The sequence below is a fragment of the Dermatophagoides pteronyssinus genome, unplaced genomic scaffold (assembly GCF_027571235.1).
Source record: "Dermatophagoides pteronyssinus isolate colony J.1.1.1.1 unplaced genomic scaffold, Derpt_VIB-CSIC_2022.12 sq0016, whole genome shotgun sequence".
In the NCBI taxonomy this organism is placed as follows: domain Eukaryota; kingdom Metazoa; phylum Arthropoda; class Arachnida; order Sarcoptiformes; family Pyroglyphidae; genus Dermatophagoides; species Dermatophagoides pteronyssinus.
The window spans coordinates 15,838-39,107 of NW_027461540.1; the positions used below are offsets into that span (position 1 = coordinate 15,838).

Genomic DNA, 23,270 nt, shown 5'->3' on the forward strand with positions numbered 1-23,270 from the left:
AGTTCGGCTGGATCGGCTGATCGGCGCGAAGCATATAACACGCACACAACACACAACCGACCACTAAATCAAATAAAAAAGAACAAACCCAGTAACCAATCAGAAATAGTGAAGCCAAGTGCCGTTAAATAAATATCAATCAGAAAACAGTCACACTTTTCATTCTTCATTCATTCATTAGCCACCGAATTTCAGTTAGTCGATAATTTTGCACCTAATTCATCGAAAAGAGGTAAGTCCATTACAGTGTTGCCGAGAGAAAAAGCAACATCTTTTTTTCACATGATAATCAATCATGTTGGTCATCAAGGAAAAGAATCCATTTTTCCATGTGAATTTACATTGTATTGGTTCCTTTTATCATCACAATCTCCTTCAACCAATGTATCATGTTTCCCCATGTATAGAGAGAGAGTGCGTATCATATATAGCCATAGCCAAACTTGGATTCCCCAAAATATCATGATGATCTTCATAGATTCATAAATTCACTTGATTCACGCAAAATCTAACCGCAAAAAATCGCCTGATCTTCGGGTAGTGCACTATAGTGATACACCATAGTGTGATATTCATTACGGTAAGGCCTCCTTGACAACCATACGGTTAAGATCCGACCATACATACACATATACATTGATACGATTCTGATCTATATACACCATCCATCCACACACATTATCCATTGATTCAGCAATAAACATGCAGCATGTTTGTTGTGTTTTTTTTTGGCAAGAATCCTCCATAATACTCAAGCCAGCATCATCATTTAAATATGATAATCGTTTAGTGGTGGGTGCTGATGACGATATCGAATGTATCGAATGGAAAGAAAACCGGTTATAATTAAACTGTTATCATTAAAAGTGTGTGTGTGAATCAATATCCACAACAAATCGCTAATTCGTAGAAAAATGCCAATTTTCCTCAATTCAATCACGTTAATAGTTAAAGATAAATTCATCATCTAATCAAATCATATCCATTTCATTGATTTATTGATTGTAATTTAATTACTTTTTCGTTTTTGATAAGCCAGCCAACAACTCATCACTATCATCGTTTCACTTATTGCCAACCACCAATTACTATTACAACAACCAAATCAAACCGTTTGACCCTTGCAAATGGCATTAAACGTATTGATTGCAATCACCTTATCGGTGGCTACCATTTATTTTTATGTCAATCGAAAATCCCGTTCCAAATCTATTGAACAATTTCAACGTGTCTGCGGCAAATTCAACTATGATAAACAATCTCTCGAACAGAAAGTAAGTCTCCTGCAACGCGCAAACATTTCTCATCGGTTAATTTGTTTCGATAATAGACTTCACAGGGCGAAGTGATTCGTTATTCGAAGTTGATGCCCAAAGATGACCCATCACAGCTTAATTTCATCACCCATTATTACGATGCATGTCGTACCATGAACGATGTTCTGCCCAATGGGGCCAAACTTTCCAGTAAGTTGAAAACAAATCACTGCAAATCTTTACTAAACACGCATTTGATTTACCCAAGTCGATGGCAAATGTGTTGGTTCGATCAACAAAGCTCGAAACGGAGTTGATTGGCTGACCTACGAACAAGTTCTGGAGCGAAATAAACATTTTGGTGATGGTTTGCTTCATATCGGTCTGAAACCGAATAACACATTCGGTATATATTCGATGAATACCCCTGAATATACGATAGCCGAGTATGCTTGTTATCGTCATTCGATAGTTGTCATACCGATCTATGAAACATTGGGTTCCAATATTTGCGCTTTCATTGCTAAGCAGGCCGAATTGAGTACCATATTTTGTGATAATCTAGACCGTGTTGTCAATGTGCTTAACAATGCGAATGATTTTCAATTTCTCAAAAACATTATCGTTTCTCATCTTGATGATGAAAGCATTTCATCCGACGATAATCAACAGCATTTGGAAACATTAAAATCGAAAGCTCAATCACTAGGTCTCACACGTATGTTTCTTTCTTTGTTCGGGTTCGATTGGCTGTTAATCTAATTAATTCATTCAAAGTTTATTCCATGAACGAATTGGAGCAGTTAGGTCAAGACAATGTCCAACAAGATCATCCACCTGGACCGAATGATTTGGCTGTAATATGCTACACGAGTGGAACTACGGATGCACCCAAAGGTGTAATGCTATCACACGAAAATGTTGTGGCCAATTTTTCGACAATCATGTTTCATCTGGACGAATACCATATAGCCAACACTGATACGTTGATATCATATTTACCTTTGGGCCACATGTTTGAAAGAGTTTGTGAGGTAAGTTTCTATCAATTTTGCATTCTTTTCATTATGTTTCCCAATAGTCAGGTACATTGGCTGCTGGTGGCAAGATTGGTTATTTCAGCGGCGATATTAAACGTTTATCGGACGATATGAAAATCATCAAGCCAACATTCTTTCCCTGTATGTTTTCTTTCTTTCTCTCATTGCATTGAGCCTAACCAACTTTATATTCTATTTATAAGGCGTTCCTCGAGTTCTTAACAAAATTTACAGCAAAATTCATGAAAATGTTAGTTCCAGTGCCATCAAATCATGGCTACTGAAAACAGCTTTCGAATCGAAACTTAATCAATATCAGAATGGAATATTCGACAATAATACATTTTGGGATATGCTCATTTTCAACAAAATTCGTGCGCTATTCGGTGGTCATGTCCGTCTTATACCGGTCGGTTCGGCTCCCATTAACGGCAAAGTTCTCAATTTTTTGCGTTGTGCACTCGGTTGCCATGTAAGTTGTGTGTGATTGTTGTGTGGGCGCTGCTTATTCAATTCAAATCAAATCCAAACAGATCTTGGAAGGATATGGCCAAACCGAATGCGTTTCGGCTGCCACCGTCACCACTGTCGGTCATTACGAAACTGATCACGTTGGCGTACCATTGAACGCTGCCTGCATCAAATTGGTCGATGTTCCCGACATGGACTATTTGGTATCACAGGGAAAAGGGGAAGTACTCATCAAAGGATCTATAGTTTTCAAAGGTTATTATAAAGATCCCAAAAAGACTCAGGCAACAATCGATCAAGATGGTTGGCTCTACACTGGCGATATTGGCAAATTCAACGAGGTTTGCAATGTTGCTAGTTTGATTATCATTTCATAATTGTGTCGTTTTTTCGGGCAGAATGGAACCATCAAAATAATCGATAGGAAAAAAGACATTTTCAAATTGGCTCAGGGCGAATATATTGCACCCAGCAAGATTGAAGACGTTTACATGCAGTCGCCATTCATTCAGCAAATATTCGTCTATGGTGATAGCTATAAATCCTGTTTGATTGCCATTGTTGTACCCAATCTGGCATTGATACAAGAAGTGTTCAAAACACGTGGTAAGATGATCGATTTCAACAACAACGACGAGTTAAGGGAAAACAAAGAAATCAAACAATTCGTTATGGAAGAGCTGCAGAAATGGAATGAAATTGCCAAACTAAAATCATTCGAAAAAGTTCGCGATATTCATATCTATCCGGAAGGATTCACCATTGAGGATGGATTACTTACCCCAACATTGAAAAACAGAGTAAGTGCTGAATGAGGCTTGAGCAATGATATTAACCAACACTATTTGTCCATTTTCTCCCCACACACAGCGATTTGCCTTAAAAAATCACTTTAAAACACAGATTGAACATCTTTACTCTAAACTTGAATGATTCGAGCATTTTACATTGAGATTTTTATGTTGCCATAAACCAGCATTGTTTGGTCGTTTTTTATGATTTTGTGGCAGAAGCAAAGACAAAAAGAGTGAGAGAGAGAGAGAGGAAGGGCGCCACATTTATTGCAAATGTCATAGATGCTTATTATTATAATTATATTTGAAATAATCATTCATTATTAGTTCTTAATTTGGTTAATAAATTGACAATTAACATTGACAAAAACATTTGTAGGCCTTCATACCGGATTCAGCCAGCGAGTGATATCGGCTGGTTGTCAATTGACTGGCCACAAAGTTTGCATTGTCGGCCACTTTCAGATCGAACCACCATCCGGGCAGATATCGACTCAGATTTTCGTCCACATTCTGGCATGCTGTCAATTTGGGTCTTGCATTACAGGCGGCCACATTGGAATCGCCAATATTCAACAGTTGCCGAAACAGACCTTGAAACGTGTCCAATAGGCCGGTTGCACTTTGACGGTAAACATGATGATTATTATAGCTGTGGAACATTCGCTCCACCAACGTTTCCGGCATGACTGCATTCACAAATTGTTGATCAATTCGTCGACGTCGTACGGCAGCGGCGGCCGCCGCCCCGCTCGAAATGAGGCCAAATTTTTCGGCCGTGCCTGTCATGTGTCGGGCGAAATCCATACAATTCATAAAATTGAAACTTGCCAATGAGGAAATGGCATCCGATGCCACCTCTGCTGCGTCTTGTGGCTGTGGTTGACCTTTTACAAATGTTAACACCATCATTATCATTAAAATGGATTGGATCATCATTATCAACAATATCATTATGCTCAATCAAACCACTAATCATCAAATGACACTAAACCATCATCGATCAAGTCACGTATATTGATTGGTTGCCATCCATCCACGAAATACAAATTTTGAAAAGTTTTTTTTTGTTGTTTATTCAAATCATAAACAGAATGCAATAGGATTATTTTTGGAAAAAATTATTCATTACCTGTGTATAAAATCATCATGCCATATTAATCATTCGTTTGTTTTCATCAAATGGGATGATTTTGCGAAAGAAAGTGAAAAAAATATCTTACATTAACTAAATAAATATATTCTATGTGGTGTGTAGGGAAGCAATTGGAAAGCTATAGACGATACTAATCAATGATGAGTGTTGTCAACAAATACCGGTCTCCATTCATTGTTGGTTTGCATGTTTGGGGATGACGATTGTTTTGGTTGTGGTTGTTGTGAGTAGGCATTATCGGATGGTTTGTCACGTACGTCATGGAAGGCATGATAATGTCGATATGATCGCATCATTCGATGTGTTTGATTATTGTTTGACACTGTGTCATGCTCATCATTCAGTGCTAGCAAATCATTCGTTTTCACCACTTCGGTCGAATTCAGTTTGACGGCATATTCACTGTATTTGTTTGTTGAATTATCCTGTCGTTTGGTGGTGATGGCCATCGATGGTTTCGATGATGGTCGCATCATTAATGGCCCGATTCGATGTTTTAGCACGGGAATCTGTGTCTGAAACGGTGTGGCCATCAGTGGACCATGATATGATAATGGTGTTGATATGGCCGAAAATGGAATTCGTACCGGGTACAGCGAACTGGCTGCAGTGACCAACGAATTGAATGGTGATTGATGACCATATGAACGATAGGGCATGGTGGCTGCGGTGGTTGGATGATAGCCACCACTGGTGTAAGGTGCCATGTATGGCAATGATCGATACCGCTGCATGTAGAATTGGTTGATTGGAGGAAAGAATGGTATTGTCATTGGCCGTATCATACTGCCGGCAGTTGCCATCATGGAATTGGCTCGATGCGGATAATTGTATAGAGGATTCAATCCCGGATAATAACCTAATGCTGGCCACGATGTTGGACGTACTGCTGTACCAGCGTTCATCAAGGGCGATGTTGAAATGGGATAAAAGTGCGAATGAGCGGCCAATGTTGCCGGTGTCTCGGTCGCACGCATAAACGGCATATATTCATTAGCGGTAGTGGGATTCAACAAGGAATTGGCTGCCGAATAATGGTTTGGAAAGTTTCGCAGACGAGTCATTGGTTTGACATTGGGCCCAAAAAAGCCGGATACCAATTATCCATATCAGCATCCGACATGGATAATGGTCGATTTCGGATGAATGAAGATGTCGGAGCAGATCGAAAATTGGTAGGAAAAGGAGGTCGACGCATGTTGCTGGCTGCAAACACATTGTTGTTATTGTTACGATTATGATTGTGACTATTGTGATTGATATGGTGATGGTGATGATTTGGATAGAAATCATTGTTTGTCGATTGTTCACCATAATCTTCATAGGGTTGGGAATTGGAGCCGGAATGTTGCCATCCATTATTGGCAGCCATATCATTAGCCATGATATGATCGTTGTGCTGACCACTATTATTATTGTCACTATCCAAGATTGATCCATCGTTGGCCATTTTGGTATCCTGATCCGGATCAACATTGATGCCATCATGATCCTCACCAGAATTATCAAAATCAGCATATTGATCACGTTGTGATGGTGGTTTCACTCGATTACCGTATGATGTTTGTGCCGATGTATAAAGGTCATTGGGATAGACATTTTGCTGTCCGCTTGGTGAACTAGCCATTCGATTGGAATGATAATCCGATTTCAATGTGGATGCCGAAGGCGACAGAATCTGATTGGTGGTTTGCATTGGCGATGATGATCCACCCATATCTTGCGTTCGAATAAATACCGGTTGCTGTAGAAATAGACTTGAGCTCAATGGTGGTGGTGCAAACGATGACCAAGTATTCTGAGGCAAATACCACGAACTTGGCAATGGTATCGACGATATATTATGTTTGGGTGTGCTGAAATCAATCGAATCACCGGGCGATGATGATAGTCCCAACAATTTGGATGGCTTAATATCGTTCAATAGTTTGGGAAAAGATTTGAATGCTCGAGTCGCTTTTTCGGCACTGGTCGAAACCAATTCGCCAATTCGACGTCCCAATCCGATTGTTTTGTTCTTATTGTTGTTGTTGTTGATGTTGGTCATACCGTTTTTCATGTTGATCATCATCGGGTTTGATTGATAATTTGGAGACGACAACAGATTGCCTAAGTCAACCGGATACAACGAACCAGTAGCTGCGGATGGTGGAAGATAATAATTGGAATAGAATGGTAATGCATAATCACCACCATTATCCATAAAGTTACTATTGTTATCCATCAATAGGTTATCGTGAGGGGCGAAATTTTGTCCATGTTGATTGATCGATTGACTGGACAAGGAATTATCAAGCATAGGCGGAGTTATCGTCGAAGATATCAATGACGATGATGGTGTGGTGATGGTCGTATTCATTGTGGTAATGGATGGATTCTGAGATCGTTTCTGTTTGTTGTTCATCATCATCGATGGTGGATTCGATGTGACAACCGCCGAATCAACGGCTGCAGCGATGGCAGCAGCGACAATACTGTTCAAATCACTTGCCGATTCAATTAGGTCATCATTGGAATGTTGATGCTTTTTCTGGTTCGAATGATGAGAATGATGAAATGGAATCATCGAAGATGCACTCAATGATCGTGGCTCATGATGATTATGATTGTGATTGTGGTAATTATGGTTATTCGAAGACGAAGAAGATGAACATTTTCTATCGGCTAATGTAGTGCCACAACAGCAGCATAGCGCAACCATCAACACGGCCATCAGGGTGCACATTGTGGTGGATATAACGGATGTGCCACGATTATGATGTGCCATTATATTATCTAGCTATATTGTCAATAAATGAATAGAAAAAGAATCATTATCATCAAGGCTAATGGTAACAACATGCATATTGACGTCACTGATTGATTCATGTTGAATGGAATGCAACTTGCATTATTCGCAGAACATGAATGAATGAGATAAACATTACTATTAACACCTTAATGGTCATGAAAATGATGATCATCATCTTTCCTATATAGCGAATAACAATCGTGATTGTTGTGTTGATTTGTTTGATTCTTTCACACAACCTGCCAGTCCATTTGATTTCATTAGTTGATCATCATCAACAATCGACTGCCAAACAAAGGCTATCGTTTTCAAAACAACCAGAGACGATTGACGAATCACGCTCCACATTGAATCAATCATTCACTTTGGTTGGATAAGGCAAAATATGTAATTTGTTTGAATGAAAGGGGATTGTATTACCAGGATTTATTTTTAGCAAAAGATATGAAAGCCATTCACTCATTCATTCATTTGTCAATGGAAACCAACACAATGGACAAATCGATATGCATGGTTGTCTCGCCATTCATTGGATTGTCCATGCTGAATGAATGTCATCATCATGATAATCGAATCAAACTTGGATGGTAAGCATTTTCTTGTCAATCTGTCACAAGACCATAATATCCGATGGGAATATCGGCAATTCGAGCAAAAAAACTTGGCAAATCGTCCAAATTTGACCAACCGTGATGGTTGTTGGAAAACATTTTGCCATGAGGATGACAATCTAATCATAATCATCATGATAGTGGTAAATGGTCTCAATCAACCAACCGGCACCAGATTCCATGACAAATGGTCAGTTTGGATAATCATTAACTGGACAATGAGAGCATGAATCTCCAATGCGATGACCTCAGCAATACCATCATCATCATCATCCTAAAATAGACTTTTTCACTTTGTTTGACACATTCGAAAGTGTCGAAATAGTGGAAGATTCGAAAATTAAAGCCAAACTCAAATGAACTTTAACTCAACATTGTATCGATTTTTGACTGATTTGAATCAATTACACGGATCGTTCACAATGACGATCATCGTCATCGTAGATGATCATCGTCGTTCAACCGTGTAAAACAAGTGACAAACCGTTTTTCGTTGGAGATTAGACAGCAACACTTCTCTCTCTCTATCTCTCAAGTACCATCCTCCGTTCACAATCCTGTTGTGTCGCTCGCCTAAATAGCGTGTGACGACAATCAACCAACCAACCTCCCGAATAAAAATCGGTAATCGTCGTCGATCTTTAAGGTCAATTGACAAAAAAACTGCACTGCATTCAATTGCCATTTCTTTCATCCTTTTTTTATCCATTCACAATTGATTCATTCATCTGATATAACCTTGATCATCATCATCATCATCATTAAGTGTGATAAAATGAGGACAAATGGCAATTAATAATACGGTTTTCTATTGTCACACTGTCATGTTTACAATCTTCAATCAATCGGCCAAACCAATTCTCATCGCAATGATGATAGACAATACTAATGATACAATGCCCAAACCAAACAAATAAATAATCCCACAGGATATATGTTTGCTTACCTTGTTGTTTGCCCAATGTCCGCTTTTTCTCAGTTCGATGTTTCACCAGTTAAATTGTTAAACAAAAAAATTGTTGATATAAGATCAGGTCAGAGAAGATTCAAATGCAAGGATTCACTTAATGACGATATGATATGTTATTCCTGATCATCATCATCATCATTACACAAACAAACAAACTCAGCACAGCACAGTGATGCTGATGACAATCAACCGATCTTACAATTCGAACCTTTTCGAATGACGACCAAATCGTTTTTGGCATTCCAATCTGGGTCTGGTTATTCGATTCACAGAACAAACTTCAAAAAACCAAAAAGAGCCAGAAATAATACTCTTTTGAATACTCTAGTATTGCTTGCGAAAACCGAGAGAGAAGAAATATTCAATAAGAATAGAGCATTATATAACCAAATAACAAGACAAAGACAACTAGCAAGGCAAGATAGCATTGTCACTGACTGCCTTACAAACGAAAATCATATTTTGCTATTAATATTATTTATCACTTATCAATCTCACCATTTTCTGCTTCATCATGTCCATTGATTGATTCATTCTTAAATATTGAATCTAATGATGGTGACATTAGGTCATGAATATGATGATCATCCCTTATTATTCCCATTAATCTCATGTGACCATCATAATTCTTATCGGATAACGGATGAATGATCACCATCATCCTTATCCTTATCCTCATTTGACTTTGCCAAAAATTATCAGCACGCGATTGCCATAATAGACAATGGAATCACCCATCCGTCATAATTACTGATTCAAGATTTGCGGATAATTAATCCGACCCAACAGCAGCCTAATCAATCGCGCGAATCATTCTTCATTCACCATTCATCTCACCGTTATTAAGGTTATCGTTCGAATGAATGTCAGGCAAACAAACAAACAAACAAACCAGTGACATAATTAAAACAACATTGTCATCATCACATCCGACCATTTCCACATGATCAATAAATCACTTAATCGTTTAGCAGGATTGATAAAAAATACATTTATTTATTTTACTTCAAACATATCAATTACAGCCAGCCAGCAAATCAGTTATTTAGTTCGACCTCATTGAACACTGATCAATTCTCAAAAGATAACAAATCAAACTGATCTACATTGATAAATCAGATCAACAACAACAACAACACCATCAAAAACGAATTAATAGGCTTTTTGAGTTTTGAGAAAGAAAGAAAAAAATTCGTTACAAATGATTTGCTTTTCACAAAAGAGGTTATTGATTTGACATAAATTCCTGAGCATTCATCATTTGAATCTGTAATTTGGCCAATTGATCGGCCAATTCCAAACAAACAGGTATATCATTCACGAAAAACGAGTCAACACTATAATGACATAAACTGAAACAGAATTCGGCCAAAACCCAACCCGGTAATTGCATCTGATCCCATATCACATGATATTTGGTTGGTCGTAATAGTTTCAGTCCATAGTTGGAATTGTCAGCAAACAGGCAAAACGATCGATAGCCAATCATCAAATATTGCTTGAATGGAGCTTCGGCCATTGTACCGTACAGCGAACGAGCATCACTCGCTATAATGCATTCGCGTGGTTTCTTTTCCACAAGCAGACAAGTTAGTTTGCATGTTAGTTGCAATTTGGCCATTGTACTCTGAATCATCTCGATCATAGCATTGAGATAGACATTCGAATGAACCTTTTCGAATGGCAACAGATTTCGAAACAAAAATATAAAATCAGGATATTGGCCATTCAATTGCTTGTATTGTTCAAGTGCTTCTTCCAAATGTTCCGGTGTGAAACGATTCAATTTGACGCATTTTTTCATTTGCTCATCCAACGAAATCCAAAAACTGGTGGCCGATTTTTGACCTTGTTTTCGGTGATAACAACCAATCAGCATTGTGCGTCCAATGTCGAACGACGGACAACAGGGCTGGATAATTTGATTGAGGTGATTGCGATCCACAACGTTCACCAATCCATCGAACGTACGGCAAAGTCGGATCAATAATCGATCGATCGATGAATTCGATTGAGAATGCTGACCATCATCATCATCGAGAAACTCGAACGAAGCATAATTGAAACTGATGAAAGCATTTTTTCGGGCCAAATATGCCGACAAATCAAACACTGTTTGAGCTTTGTGGCCATTAGCCAATTTGATGTCTAAACACAGGGAAAAAACAACAAAATGATTAATCAAATCTCATCCACAATCCTTTCGCTAGTGAATCCACGTTACGGTTGGCTGATTTGCGAAAAATTCACAGCACACAAAAAATTAATGCTAACATACCTTGATTGATCAATACTATGGCCAATTGTATCTGATGATCAGTGGCCAATTGAGAAAAATGGCAACCCATTTGCTCGAGTGAATCGATTCGAATCGATTGACATTCAACACAATTCTCTTTCCTCAATGCTCGAATTCCATATTGTTCAGCTTTTCCAATAATCCGATCTCTTAATGATTGCAATTTATCTTTCTCGAATCGTTTTTCGTTCAATGAAATTATCGACCATCTGACGGGTTCGAAATTCGTATCGTAGAATGGTTGCAAACTATCACCACCATCGTCGCATTTTTTCGCTGGCAACAATGACGGCATCGGCAAAATTTTGGCCTCGAATTCGATTGGATTCAAATCGACGACAATATCCTTATAGCGAATCGATTGGGCCAACTTTGTAGCATAGTTTCGTATCCTTTCAAAACATTTATCGGCCGGCACACTGGCCTGATGACGTAATATATCTCGATATGTATGGGACAGTTTGTTGTAAATAATCAAATTGAATCCGGCATCCAAACAATACAATTTGGCATTGATGTTCAACAGAAATGGTTGCGAACCATCTTTTCGATAGGGTCGACATATTTCCATGCTGAAACCAAAAACAATCTGGAAAAAATGATCCGAATTTTCCGATTCGTTCACATAGACGATATCGTTTTTGTCAATGAATTTACCCTTTCGACATAGAAATTCTCGTTTCAGATGTTGATTCACTGTACTGAGCAAAAGACGCTCGGAAATTGGATTCGCTGCGAATGAAATGGCAAAATAATTGGATAGTAAAACGAAATCCATTTTCTCAATTCAGCTAATAACACAACAAACGAGCAAACGGAAAAAGCGCATTCGAAAATCAATTTCAACTCAAACGGTTCGCCAAATCCAAACACAATTGGACCGTTCACATAGAAGAGGACTTTTTTTTTTTGGTTGAAAAATTATTATTCACAGTTCAATCCGATTACCGGTGATCAAAGTAGAAGTAAGATTAGCGGATCGATTTTTTGCCGTATGACAAACATCGAGCTCATGACATATTAATAGGGCAACATTTTTGGCACCAATCAAACTCATTTCGATAGCACTGGCCGCCCATTCGATTGCATTCAAATAATAGATGCCGGCACGCAAACGAAACGGTGGTAATGGTTGTCCAACCGAACGATAATCCGGGTATGCTAGCCAATTAATCTCCTGAATATCGTCGATTTGATCGAACAAAGCATATAGTTCATGATGATCTAATCGTCGATTGCTAAACACCTTGTGGACATTGCTTTCAGAGGATTGTGGTTGCTCATTATCCTTGTTATTCGATCGGCGTGGTCCCACATTATGAACGGGCATCAATTTGGATAACGAGGTGAAAAACGATCCACCACGTTGGCCATCAATATCACAGCTTAATATGGAAAGATCTTTATATTTGTCCAACACTTGTCCTTTGACAAATGTGGCCACTGTTCGATGCATATGATACTTATTGAATATATCATTGATCAATTCATTTCGTTTGGTCAGATTATTAAATCGAATCGAATTAGTTTGACTTGACAATGGTGTGGCAATCACCACATAATCATAGATATCGGATCGATTGGTCAACGAATCGGTTCGTTTAGAATCGATTTGATATCGATGATCTCCCAAATAATTGATATTCATCACTTCGGTGTTGAGCAACAATCGAGCTTTGGAAAAATGTGCCAAATGCAGTGGCAACAGTTTATTACCACCTTCAATCGAATACAGTTGACTACCGGCTCCGGCAAATGAAACCAAACCAACCAATGCCGGTATCGATATAGTTTGGCCATAATTGACCAATGTTATTGATTGCACTATTTGTTCGATAAATTCGTCCGATAATCGATATTCAGATTGCAGAAGATGTTTATACGATGTTCGTGTCAAATTATAGATCAACGAATCCATTGCCGTCAGTAGATCACTCAATTGCTCGTAAGCATAATGTTCATTTTGTAATTGATAAATCCTGAATCGAATCAAATCACAGTCAATCAAATGTTTTGATCATTCAAAAACAAAAAATTTACCTTTCGAAATAATCAATCACTTTGTTCACTTCTTTTTGCAGGCGAATTAGATCAAAACCATATGAACGAAATAATCGAATCATTGTTATGATTTCCCACGAACTTTCACAGAATACAAATCGTTCGCCATTGAAAATGCATAAACGATCATCATCCGATCCAATTTCTCGTCGTTTCAGACCTGAAAGAAAGAGAGAGAGATTACAATTGCCATGTTTTTTCATCACCGCAACCAATACCGAATTTGGCCATCAAATGGGCAACATATTGATTCCGTTCATGAATGATTGAACCACCAGCTTCGTAATGATCTCGATCAACATTGACTGTATGCAAGCGGCCACCAAGACGATAATTTTTTTCATAAATAGTTATCTCGTGTTGTTGTTTCGAGAGTAGTTCATCGAGGAAATATGCTGCAGCCGTACCACCAACTCCGCCACCAATGATTGCTATAGTCATCGACAACAATCATTACTGTCATCATCATCCAAACATTTACAACCAAAACACTTACCGATTCGAATGGATCGTTCCTTTTCTTCTTTTGGTTGTTCTCGCTGTTGTGGTCGATATTTGTCATGCTGATTGAGCAATATTGATTGATCTAAATTATCCTCAATTTCAATGGAATTTTCATCAGCTCTCGATTGGTTGAATAATATTGATTGCAACGATAGCAGCAACAAAGCTACGACAATAAAATTGGCTTTCATCTGGCCCATTTACAAACAAACATTTGGCTCGTTACTGAATGAAAAAATGAAAAACGCATTTTCTCCACTAATTCAATCCGGGTACCACTGTATTTTTTTTGGTCACAGTTATTTGAGACGTCATCATTAGATGACGGACCCCTTCAACCCGCCATCAAGATCCATTTGTTGAAAGGAAAAAAAATAATGAAAAATTGGTGGCAGAGGTGGGATTCGAACCCACGCCCCCGAAGAGACTGGTGTATCAAACACTTAATGTAATGAACATAATCATCATCAACATCCTTAAACCAGCGCCTTAGACCGCTCGGCCACTCTACCTAATTGCAAAGAATTGCCCCTACAAACGTTGATAAACAAACAAAACTAAAGAGACCTTGCACTGGTCCAACAACATCAGTTGGACATGATTCCCAATCAACCAATGTATCAATATGAATGGATCGATATTGATTGACTGTGAACATGTTCACAAACGTAACGACGTCTAATGATAGTGTTGTTGATGCATGTGATCAGTGTTTATCAATGAAAAGGCGCAGTAGCCTGAAGAATGATGATGTGATCGAATCCTGATTCGGATTATATAGAGCCAAAGAGAGAACGAGAGATTTGCAAAGCCAAAACATCTTTGCTTCGCACATCAATCATCAAATTCAGACAGACATGATGGTTGTGTTGACTGTGATTCTGATGATATTATCATCCACCATTCATTCATCCTTGTCATTCAATTCATTCAACATTACCGATGATCTTATCAACAACAACAATCCAATCAATTGGCTTTGTTGGGATCGCTTATTCAATCATCCGTCGGATGGATTGTCCAATTGTAACTGCTTTATCAACATCACCTGTACTACCAATAATAATGCACTAGTCAATAACGACCGATTCCTGATTTGGTTGCGATGCTATAATCTGAAAAGCGAGCATGATTCCAACCTGTTGAATCAATTTCATCAAATTCTACCACAAAATGTGATCGAATTGACGGGCAAAGATCCCAATCAATGTATATCACCTCAACAACCAAACAATCTAGCACTGCGTACTGACTTTATTCAATGTGATGAGAATATTGTCATCCCATTTCTCGATCAACTTGAAACAAACACTCAAACAAATCAACAACATTACAAACTGGAATCATTGACAATCAAACAATCCGGTTTGACTGAAATCAACAATGATCTGGCCAAACATTTCGGCAAATCACTTCGGATGCTTAGTTTGATGGGAAACCAATTGACAACATTCGATACCAACTACATGACCACCATCATCAACTTCACCAATACTCAATTGACCGAAATCGATTTGAGCAACAACCGACTGAACCGGATAAATTTGAGTCAATTTACATCATTACGATCCATCAATATTTCGCAAAATAATCTCTCCACACTAGCACCGTCAGATTTGAATAGGGCAATGATTGATTCGTTGGAAAAGATGGACAATGAAAAGGCATTGCTCGATCTGAGCATCGGCAATAATCCATGGAATTGCGATCAACGAATCGATTGGCTAGTCGATTTGATATCGGAAATTGTTGAAAAGAATGGTCGTTTATATTTTTTCGAATCGAGTGATGGCAATTCGGTCAAGGACAAAAATCGAGTCGACTTGTTTCGAACCAATGAACCGGAATGCAATCAACCTGACCGGGCCAAAATGTTTCCCTTTTCCGTGTGGAAATCGGTAAAAGAATCGGATATTTGTCAAACATGTAGCTGCTGTCTTACCAACAAACATGCTAAGGCTGGTTATCGATATTTATCGGTTAATTGTTCGGGTCGTAATCTGGAGTCATTGCCGAATCGTTTGCCTAAAAATACCAAAGTTCTAGATCTATCGGGCAATCGAATTCGAAATCTAAATCCACTGAGTAAATATCATCATGGCGAACTGTCGAAATGGGCCCAATTGAGTCGAATCATTTTGAGCAACAATTTGCTGGAATCATTGGATGGTCTGGAATCGATACGTTCCATCATATACCTTGATATATCGGGCAACCTGCTAACCGAAATCCCCTATCATATCGTTAACAAAGTTTTATCAAGCAAAAAAATGGATAAATTACAAATCGGCAACAACCCTTACGTTTGTGATTGCAATACGGTCAAATTTCAGAAATGGTTGCATAATTATTATCGCATAATCATGGACATTGAACAAATTCGTTGCGGCGAATTACGGCCAGAATTATTGCACAACGAATCCTTGTTCAATGCCGGTAGTGGCGGTTCAATGATCGAGCAGGCTCGTCAAAGTGGATTCCTTCACAAAGAAATACTTGAGATTAATAGTCTACATTTATGTCCCATTGCCGATACAGTGATCGATGCTTTAGATTTGATCAATATTGTATTGGCCATATCCATTCTACTGTTGATCATTAAAGTTACCTATGATTATCTCTGGCAAAAGCGTACAGGAAAATTACCACGATTCTTCAAACTAAACATATGACAATATTGAATCCTTTTTTTGGAAAATTTTGCCAAATTAAACAAAAATATTATTCATTACAGTTCTGTTTTTGTGTTGGGCTGTTCGGTTAAACATGCGGCTTGGTCACCGCGAGCATTGTGCTGCAACATTCGATTCTGGCATAAATATTGCAACAATGATTGTTGTTGTTGATGATGATAATACCATTGTTCGATATCTGATTCATATTTTTCCATCATATCCTCACACTGTGTTTTCAGATTGGTTATTTCTGCCGATGGTTTATCCCAAAGATCGTATGGAATGCCCAGATCAACTTTAACTCCTTTGTCGACCAGACCATGGAGTGTTTGGAATGTGGAACTCATACCTTTCGCAAACCGACTGCTATCTTTTCGTTCTTTGTGAATGTTGTATTGAAGCATTACATCACATATTCCGTCCATTGATTCAATCAATCGAAGTTCACTAAAGTGTCACCAATTAGAAAATAATAATCATTATTATCATTCAATACTTACGATGCTTTGTACTGTTTTCGGGCACGTTTATCATCGTCGAATGTATAACCAGTCTCGATCACATCATGAGATTTGCCTGTTGCATGGAACCGATTCTCCAATTCGGTGGCAACAATTTTACATACTTCACACGGTGTTGCATATCGAACACCATAATTTTCTTCTTCAAAATTCTTATCATTCGTATCGGCTGAATCGATCAACAACGACCATACAGCCACTAACAGGATCGAAATAGATACGTGCCACATCTGATAAGAAATCATTGAGAAAAAGAAAGAAAGAAACATTAGAATTGTATCACATTTTATTTCAATGAATCCAATGCCAAAGTTGGCTAGATTTATTATTATTATTATGATTCCATTCACATTGAGTGAATAAAAGACCTTGATCGGGCCAGTAATCCAGACATTTGGATGATAATGTTGATAATTGTTGTTGTTTGCGATTATAATGCCATGATGTGGATAATTTATGTTGACAATCATCCATCACAATTTGTTTGCTATCCAATTTCGGTATCAAACATTTATTGCCATAAAATAGGCGGCCTTCTCCATTTAAGCGAAATGTTCGGGCACGAGGTTTCTCCCAGCAATAACAACTAACCATAGATCGATATTTATTTGGAGTTGTCTTTGGTTCGGGAGCTAAACAAACAGCATATTCTATGTTAGCTAATTGACCATAAGCAACATTCGGTGATGATAGTTGCCTACGAAATGTTTGCATCACAATCATATCATTTTTCAAAGTAATTCGTTCTCGAGCTTTTGGTGGTGGTCGACCCGAACAAATGACAGCATCAATGTTGAATAAAGGAATTGATTGACAATCAAAATCTTTCAACATTGGGTGATGAACATAGAATGTTTGCCATAATAGGGATGGATCCAAAAATTCGTTAGCGAATTGTTTGAGAAGACAATCCGGTTCGTATCGATATTGAAATGCCTGATGTGTTCGATCCAATATTTCTCCCATTGGGTGATGGGCCAACGGTTTTTTCAATTGATAAATCACCGAACATGGTATGCGCAAAATACGACCACCACATTTGCGTAGCTTATAAGTATAATCCCATATAATATTCCCGGCATTTGGATTGACAACATAATCCGAATCGAATAAATCTATTTCCAGAGCATATTCAACATCAATGGCAAAATAAACCTGACTCAAAAGATCAACTTGGCGTGGTAATGTTGGCATTGTTAGGTTTTTGTTCCATTCAGCCACAAATATATCATCATTTGATTGATCTAATGCAACTTTATCAATATCCAGTCCACCATTCCAATACAGTGTGGATTGTGGTTCGATGGAAAAGTGAAAATCTATTTCACTAATATGGCCAATATTGGGCATGGTTATTGTATGTTTATTGCCAACGATAGGTGCGATTAATGGAATCAACCAATTGGCCGATACTTCTGTGTGAGAGGTAAGAAAAACCATTACATCACCCGTAACTTGATGCATTATGTTTCGTATTGAATGTGACCAACCGTAACGTTCTTGTGTTTTAAATATTCGAATTTTGTCAATCTTTTCGCCAAACAACAGTGGCAAATAATCTAAACATGATTCGCTCATAAAACTTCGATATATTTCCAAATTTTCAAGAAAATTTGGATAATATTTGTTTGAATAGATTTCTGATTCTAAATGCGAAATGGTTTTATTGGCAAATTGATTTTGACCATCGGCTACTATGATTATCTCTTTCAGCAAAGATCGTGGACTGTTCAGCAGAACCGAAAATATTGTGCGAGTCAAAACAATAGGATCTTCGTCATGAAACGGAATAATGACGCTCACATTGGGCATGGCACGTGGATCATAATGCCAATGACGACATTTTGATGGCCGATTATCCGGAGCACGACGATCATTCGGAACATTTTCATTAGCTTTTCCGTTAACACCAAATTCATTCAATTTTGGACTGTTCAACCAGGTCAACTGTTGATAGATACTGTACGATAATTTACCATATTTTGATTGTTCCATTCGGCTTAAATCGGTCCATTCGTAAAGATTTTCCCGATATTCAGAATAGAATATTGTTCGTTGAGATTGCATGACAAATCTTAATGAGTATTCAACATTAGTCACAGCTTCATCAACCGGCACTGGAGTTACCACTGATGATGTATGATTCACAACCATCAGCCATACCAAAGCAACAACAACAACAATCATATCAATCATTGTCATTACCAGCAATCTATCATTCAAATAATCAAATAATTTTACTTACTAACCTCAAGTCTCCAACAACTTGGTTGAAAAAAAATTCGAAATTCTCGAACAGAAATATTGCATGGAAAATTCCCGAAAAAAGTAAAACAACAAAATTGTGTCAGTGGGGAAATATTTTCGGAAAATTTATTCTTCACAAATAACAAATTTTGAAATTTAGGATATTTACATAAAACAAACCAAAATGATAATCAAACATAAACGTGATTTGGATCTTCGTCATTCGAAAAAAGTACTTCATCATCGTGATCATCATCATCATCATCATCATCATCGGCAATCGAATTCCAGAATGCGATGGCCATTTGCTGGGCATATCGTTTACGCTCTTCATCATTTTCCATTTTCGATGCTTTCTCTGTGACAACAAAACAAAACACAAAGTAAATCAATGAATGCAGAGAATACGATTCAAAACCTTTTATATGAGTCAATTTGGAAAACATGCTTTCGAATTTATCAGCTTCATGTTCGGTGATTTGTGCGTTCACGTCATTACCACCAGGTTTGGGATCAAACGAAGAACTGGATGGTACGGCCATATCATTTGCTGATGTCGATGATGGCTGATGACTAAGATCTTTGTCATTCGTATCAGCACAATTCAATCTATTGATCTGCGTGATAAGCGTATCGTTTGATGATATTTTGTGTGACGAGGAATGTTTCTCTGTTCCCAATCAAACAAGCAAATGTATCAAAGATTGACATTTACAAGGATATCATACCTTTATAGTTAAGATTAGGCCAGACATATGCCTGGATAGCTTTGTATAATCGTTCGAAGCTATCCTGTTCGCCAAATTCATCATCATCATCATCAATTGAATGGTCGGCTGTCAGTTCAATCAATTCGAATCCTTTATCAATGCAGTAGTTTTGAATATCGATACGTGGGACCGAACCATGTTCGTTGGCCTTTTCACAGGAAAGAATTTTGATTGCACAATTTTCCATCAGATCAATATATTCGGTCCATTTGTTTAGATTTTCCAAGCAATGTTCGTCATTGCTGTCCAAATAGATGAGAATGCCGTGTATGTAATCATAAAATCGTTCGGGAAATTCGGTCGGTTCACTCAATTCGACTAGATAGATTTGTGTTGTATAATACTTGTTGTCCAACATGGCGCAATGACATCGAATAGGTTCGATTTGTTTCGTCACCGGATCCAGATAATCCTGATCAAAACGTAAAGTTTTCTCACCATTCTCCAGAACCGGTTGAAATTCCAGATTGGATTTGTTTTTTGAATTTTCAATGATTCCTTTTGGGAAACAAAAACATTAATCATCAACGACATTCAATCATTTGCCCATTTCATACTTTTGAGCCATTCCAACGATGACAATTTGTCGCTAGAACTGACAACCAGAATACCTTGAAATAGATTTTCATCCAGACGACTGAATACTAACGAATCGTGCATTTCGTTCGTTCATTTGTCAGATTAATTAATCAAATTAAGATTAATCAAACATCCAAATCAAAATCATAGAAAATATATCGATCAGTTTGGTTCATCAAACAAAACTAAAACATCCACTCTTCCACCACCTGACAAGCGCATTAACAATATCTAATTGACAACATTACGGTGCCATCTGTATTTTGCTTGTGAAACCATACCAATTTACATTTAATAGTTTTGATTTGTTTTTCAAATCACCGAGAATTGAACACACACATTGAACAAATAATAATGGTAATTAAATTTTTTTTCTTTGCAAAATCATACTGTACACATACGACACAAACGCATATTGATCGGACAAGGCACATTTGGAAAGAGAAAGATGAATGCGTGTGTGTCGTCATTGATTGCTACAAATAAAATCAAACAAGCAATTTTAGCAAAATGATGATCCACGATATGACCCATGCAAACAATTCCATCATTTGATTTTCATGTTGGCCAAAGAAGATTCGATTGACTAATAAAAAAAGAATTAAATCAATGATATCAATATCGGATTATACCTTGAGATCCCAGATGACCATTTTACCATCAACGCCAACCGTCGAGACTTGTTCGGTTTTTCTTGATTTCGAATCAAAATCCGAATAAAGTCTAACCTCAAGTATGGTGTTCTGATGGACGGTATCGAGCATGGTATTCGAAACGGTATTCTCGACCAATGCACGTTTGTCCATATCACGAAATTTTCTCATTGCGCTGCAATCATTCAACATTTATGCATTAATAACAAAACCTTGAAAATACACACTCACCTGAAGCCATCGGCTTCTTTTTTCTTCGATTTATCGATTTTGGCCAAAAATCTAATCTCCCCACTATAATCATCGTAACAATAGAGCATAGGACAACAATCGTGACCCTGTTTTTCAACATTATTCATTAATAGCCATCATTCAATATAGAAATGCTTACCGCTGTAACAAGTAGATTGTCCGAACACCAAACACATGATAGGAATGGCAGGAATGTAGTTCGCACATTGATAGGATGCATACTTTTCCGAGAATCTACTACTGAAACGCTAGAATCATGCGACACCCAAGCTAATCGAGAACCGTCAGGCGAAAAAGCCACACAATGAACCCAGCCACCTATAGGACATCAGGAAAAGAAACAATGTCAATGATACTCACAATGGTTGAACGAATTACCAACCTCCACCTTGTGATGAATGAAATTCGGCCAACATTGTACCGATATCGGTCTTACCATTCCACGTGGCTTTTACTTCATCGGCACTGATTGCTTTGTCCACATCTTTAATGTAGGCCGAAAATACTCGTGTTCGGAAATCGGTAGAACCACATGCCAATAGAGCATTGTTGGCATGCCAATCAATACTGGTCACCGTAGATTTTATCGATTTTTTTATGTGTTTACTAACCCACCAATCATTTTGTTGTTCAAAATAACAGACCGATATCAGTTTGGCACCACAACCGACCGCAAATTTATCCTCTTTAGGAGACCATCGAACACAAGTGGCAGCACGATTTATTCGCAGTAATACTAATGTCGGTTTCCAAACACCATCCACCAATGTCCAAACATAGCCGGTTCGATCCTGTGATCCATATAATCAATGTTGAATGAAACATTCACTGCAAACATCAATCAATACTTACAGCCGAACAGGTTACAATTCGGTTGGTTCGTTTGGCCCAATCAATACTGGTCACACGAAGATCATGATGATTCAACGAACTATTTAGATTCCATTTGCCACCATTTTCTTTATGATAAATATGTACTTCATGGTTGTTTGGTGATACGGCCAATTCTGTTATCATTGATCATTACATTTTTATAATTCACTTTTCATTCCTTTGCCAGTTCTCTACTTACTATCTTTATTCGAATTGAATGCATGTGTGGTTATTGGCTCCACGCCGAACGTATGAATTTCGTTGTTACTCATCACGGATAGGAAATGGTATCCACGTTTATGTTCTTTAGATTTCAAGATGAGTTTTTGTTGATTGTTTGCAAATTCAATCAATCAGTCAGTGACACACAATAACAATACAACAGTCAAGTGACGTCAACAGAATCTCAGTGGTGATAATTTTGACAAGCAATTGAGCAGCAAAAATAGCAATCAAGTAATGATGATACTCAACAGTGATTGCATACAGAAATGATCATTCAAAATGTGGATTTAATTTGCCCAACACAATCAGATACATTCCAATACCAGATATTCAATCCACTGAGCAAAACGATAACCACTTTTTGACAAATCAAAAGTGAAATCAGATCGAAACACACACCTACCCACTCTGGATAAATTACCGGTGTGTGTGTGTTGGATTGGTGATAATTGATAATTTGTTGGTTTGTTTGGTTTTGACATAAACGAATCTGGATGCTTCTTTTCTCACTGTGTGATAGCA

At 37.8% G+C, this 23,270-nt stretch overlaps 7 protein-coding genes and 1 non-coding gene across 8 annotated transcripts; 2 read left to right on the forward strand and 6 right to left on the reverse strand.

The window, feature by feature from the left end:
* The first annotated feature begins 437 nt into the window (after positions 1-437).
* On the forward strand, positions 438-4,544 carry LOC113792739 (long-chain-fatty-acid--CoA ligase 5-like). Its single transcript, XM_075822321.1, has 10 exons — positions 438-580; positions 1,040-1,274; positions 1,331-1,466; positions 1,525-1,974; positions 2,034-2,290; positions 2,338-2,437; positions 2,500-2,768; positions 2,830-3,108; positions 3,166-3,567; positions 3,638-4,544. The coding sequence occupies exons 2-10, from the start codon at positions 1,128-1,130 to the stop codon at positions 3,698-3,700; spliced, it is 2,103 nt and encodes a 700-aa protein (XP_075678436.1). The 5' UTR covers positions 438-580; positions 1,040-1,127; the 3' UTR covers positions 3,701-4,544.
* On the reverse strand, positions 4,412-7,855 carry LOC113792735 (uncharacterized). Its single transcript, XM_027342660.2, is given in 4 exon segments — positions 4,412-4,549; positions 4,694-5,810; positions 5,813-7,496; positions 7,654-7,855. Coding segments are annotated over 3 exon segments (2,673 nt in total). The 5' UTR covers positions 7,684-7,855; the 3' UTR covers positions 4,412-4,549; positions 4,694-4,851.
* A 2,210-nt stretch (positions 7,856-10,065) lies between these two features.
* On the reverse strand, positions 10,066-12,171 carry LOC113792741 (uncharacterized). The gene is made up of 2 exons (XM_027342669.2): positions 11,368-12,171; positions 10,066-11,237 (listed from the first exon to the last, which is right to left on the reverse strand). The coding sequence occupies exons 1-2, from the start codon at positions 12,164-12,166 to the stop codon at positions 10,315-10,317; spliced, it is 1,722 nt and encodes a 573-aa protein (XP_027198470.2). The 5' UTR covers positions 12,167-12,171; the 3' UTR covers positions 10,066-10,314.
* A 136-nt stretch (positions 12,172-12,307) lies between these two features.
* On the reverse strand, positions 12,308-14,294 carry LOC113792744 (prenylcysteine oxidase 1-like). Its single transcript, XM_027342672.2, has 4 exons — positions 13,946-14,294; positions 13,668-13,880; positions 13,429-13,609; positions 12,308-13,367 (listed from the first exon to the last, which is right to left on the reverse strand). The coding sequence occupies exons 1-4, from the start codon at positions 14,151-14,153 to the stop codon at positions 12,317-12,319; spliced, it is 1,653 nt and encodes a 550-aa protein (XP_027198473.2). The 5' UTR covers positions 14,154-14,294; the 3' UTR covers positions 12,308-12,316.
* A 48-nt stretch (positions 14,295-14,342) lies between these two features.
* On the reverse strand, positions 14,343-14,465 carry TRNAL-AAG (transfer RNA leucine (anticodon AAG)). The gene is made up of 2 exons: positions 14,428-14,465; positions 14,343-14,386 (listed from the first exon to the last, which is right to left on the reverse strand). It is a non-coding gene; the product is annotated as a tRNA-Leu (tRNA).
* Positions 14,466-14,571: 106 nt separating this feature from the next.
* On the forward strand, positions 14,572-16,686 carry LOC113792748 (protein singed wings 2-like). Its single transcript, XM_027342675.2, has one exon. It carries the CDS (start codon positions 14,811-14,813, stop codon positions 16,623-16,625), a length of 1,815 nt encoding a protein of 604 aa, XP_027198476.2. The 5' UTR covers positions 14,572-14,810; the 3' UTR covers positions 16,626-16,686.
* Positions 16,687-17,155: 469 nt separating this feature from the next.
* Positions 17,156-20,973, reverse strand: LOC113792733 (uncharacterized). Its single transcript, XM_027342658.2, has 6 exons — positions 20,724-20,973; positions 20,125-20,664; positions 19,815-20,066; positions 19,594-19,754; positions 17,518-19,201; positions 17,156-17,379 (listed from the first exon to the last, which is right to left on the reverse strand). The coding sequence occupies exons 1-6, from the start codon at positions 20,824-20,826 to the stop codon at positions 17,306-17,308; spliced, it is 2,814 nt and encodes a 937-aa protein (XP_027198459.2). The 5' UTR covers positions 20,827-20,973; the 3' UTR covers positions 17,156-17,305.
* A 121-nt stretch (positions 20,974-21,094) lies between these two features.
* On the reverse strand, positions 21,095-23,263 carry Arpc1 (Actin-related protein 2/3 complex, subunit 1A). The gene is made up of 7 exons (XM_027342674.2): positions 22,723-23,263; positions 22,503-22,657; positions 22,033-22,441; positions 21,790-21,968; positions 21,630-21,736; positions 21,378-21,573; positions 21,095-21,331 (listed from the first exon to the last, which is right to left on the reverse strand). Exons 1-7 carry the CDS (start codon positions 22,793-22,795, stop codon positions 21,293-21,295), a joined length of 1,158 nt encoding a protein of 385 aa, XP_027198475.2. The 5' UTR covers positions 22,796-23,263; the 3' UTR covers positions 21,095-21,292.
* Between the last annotated feature and the right edge of the window lie 7 nt (positions 23,264-23,270).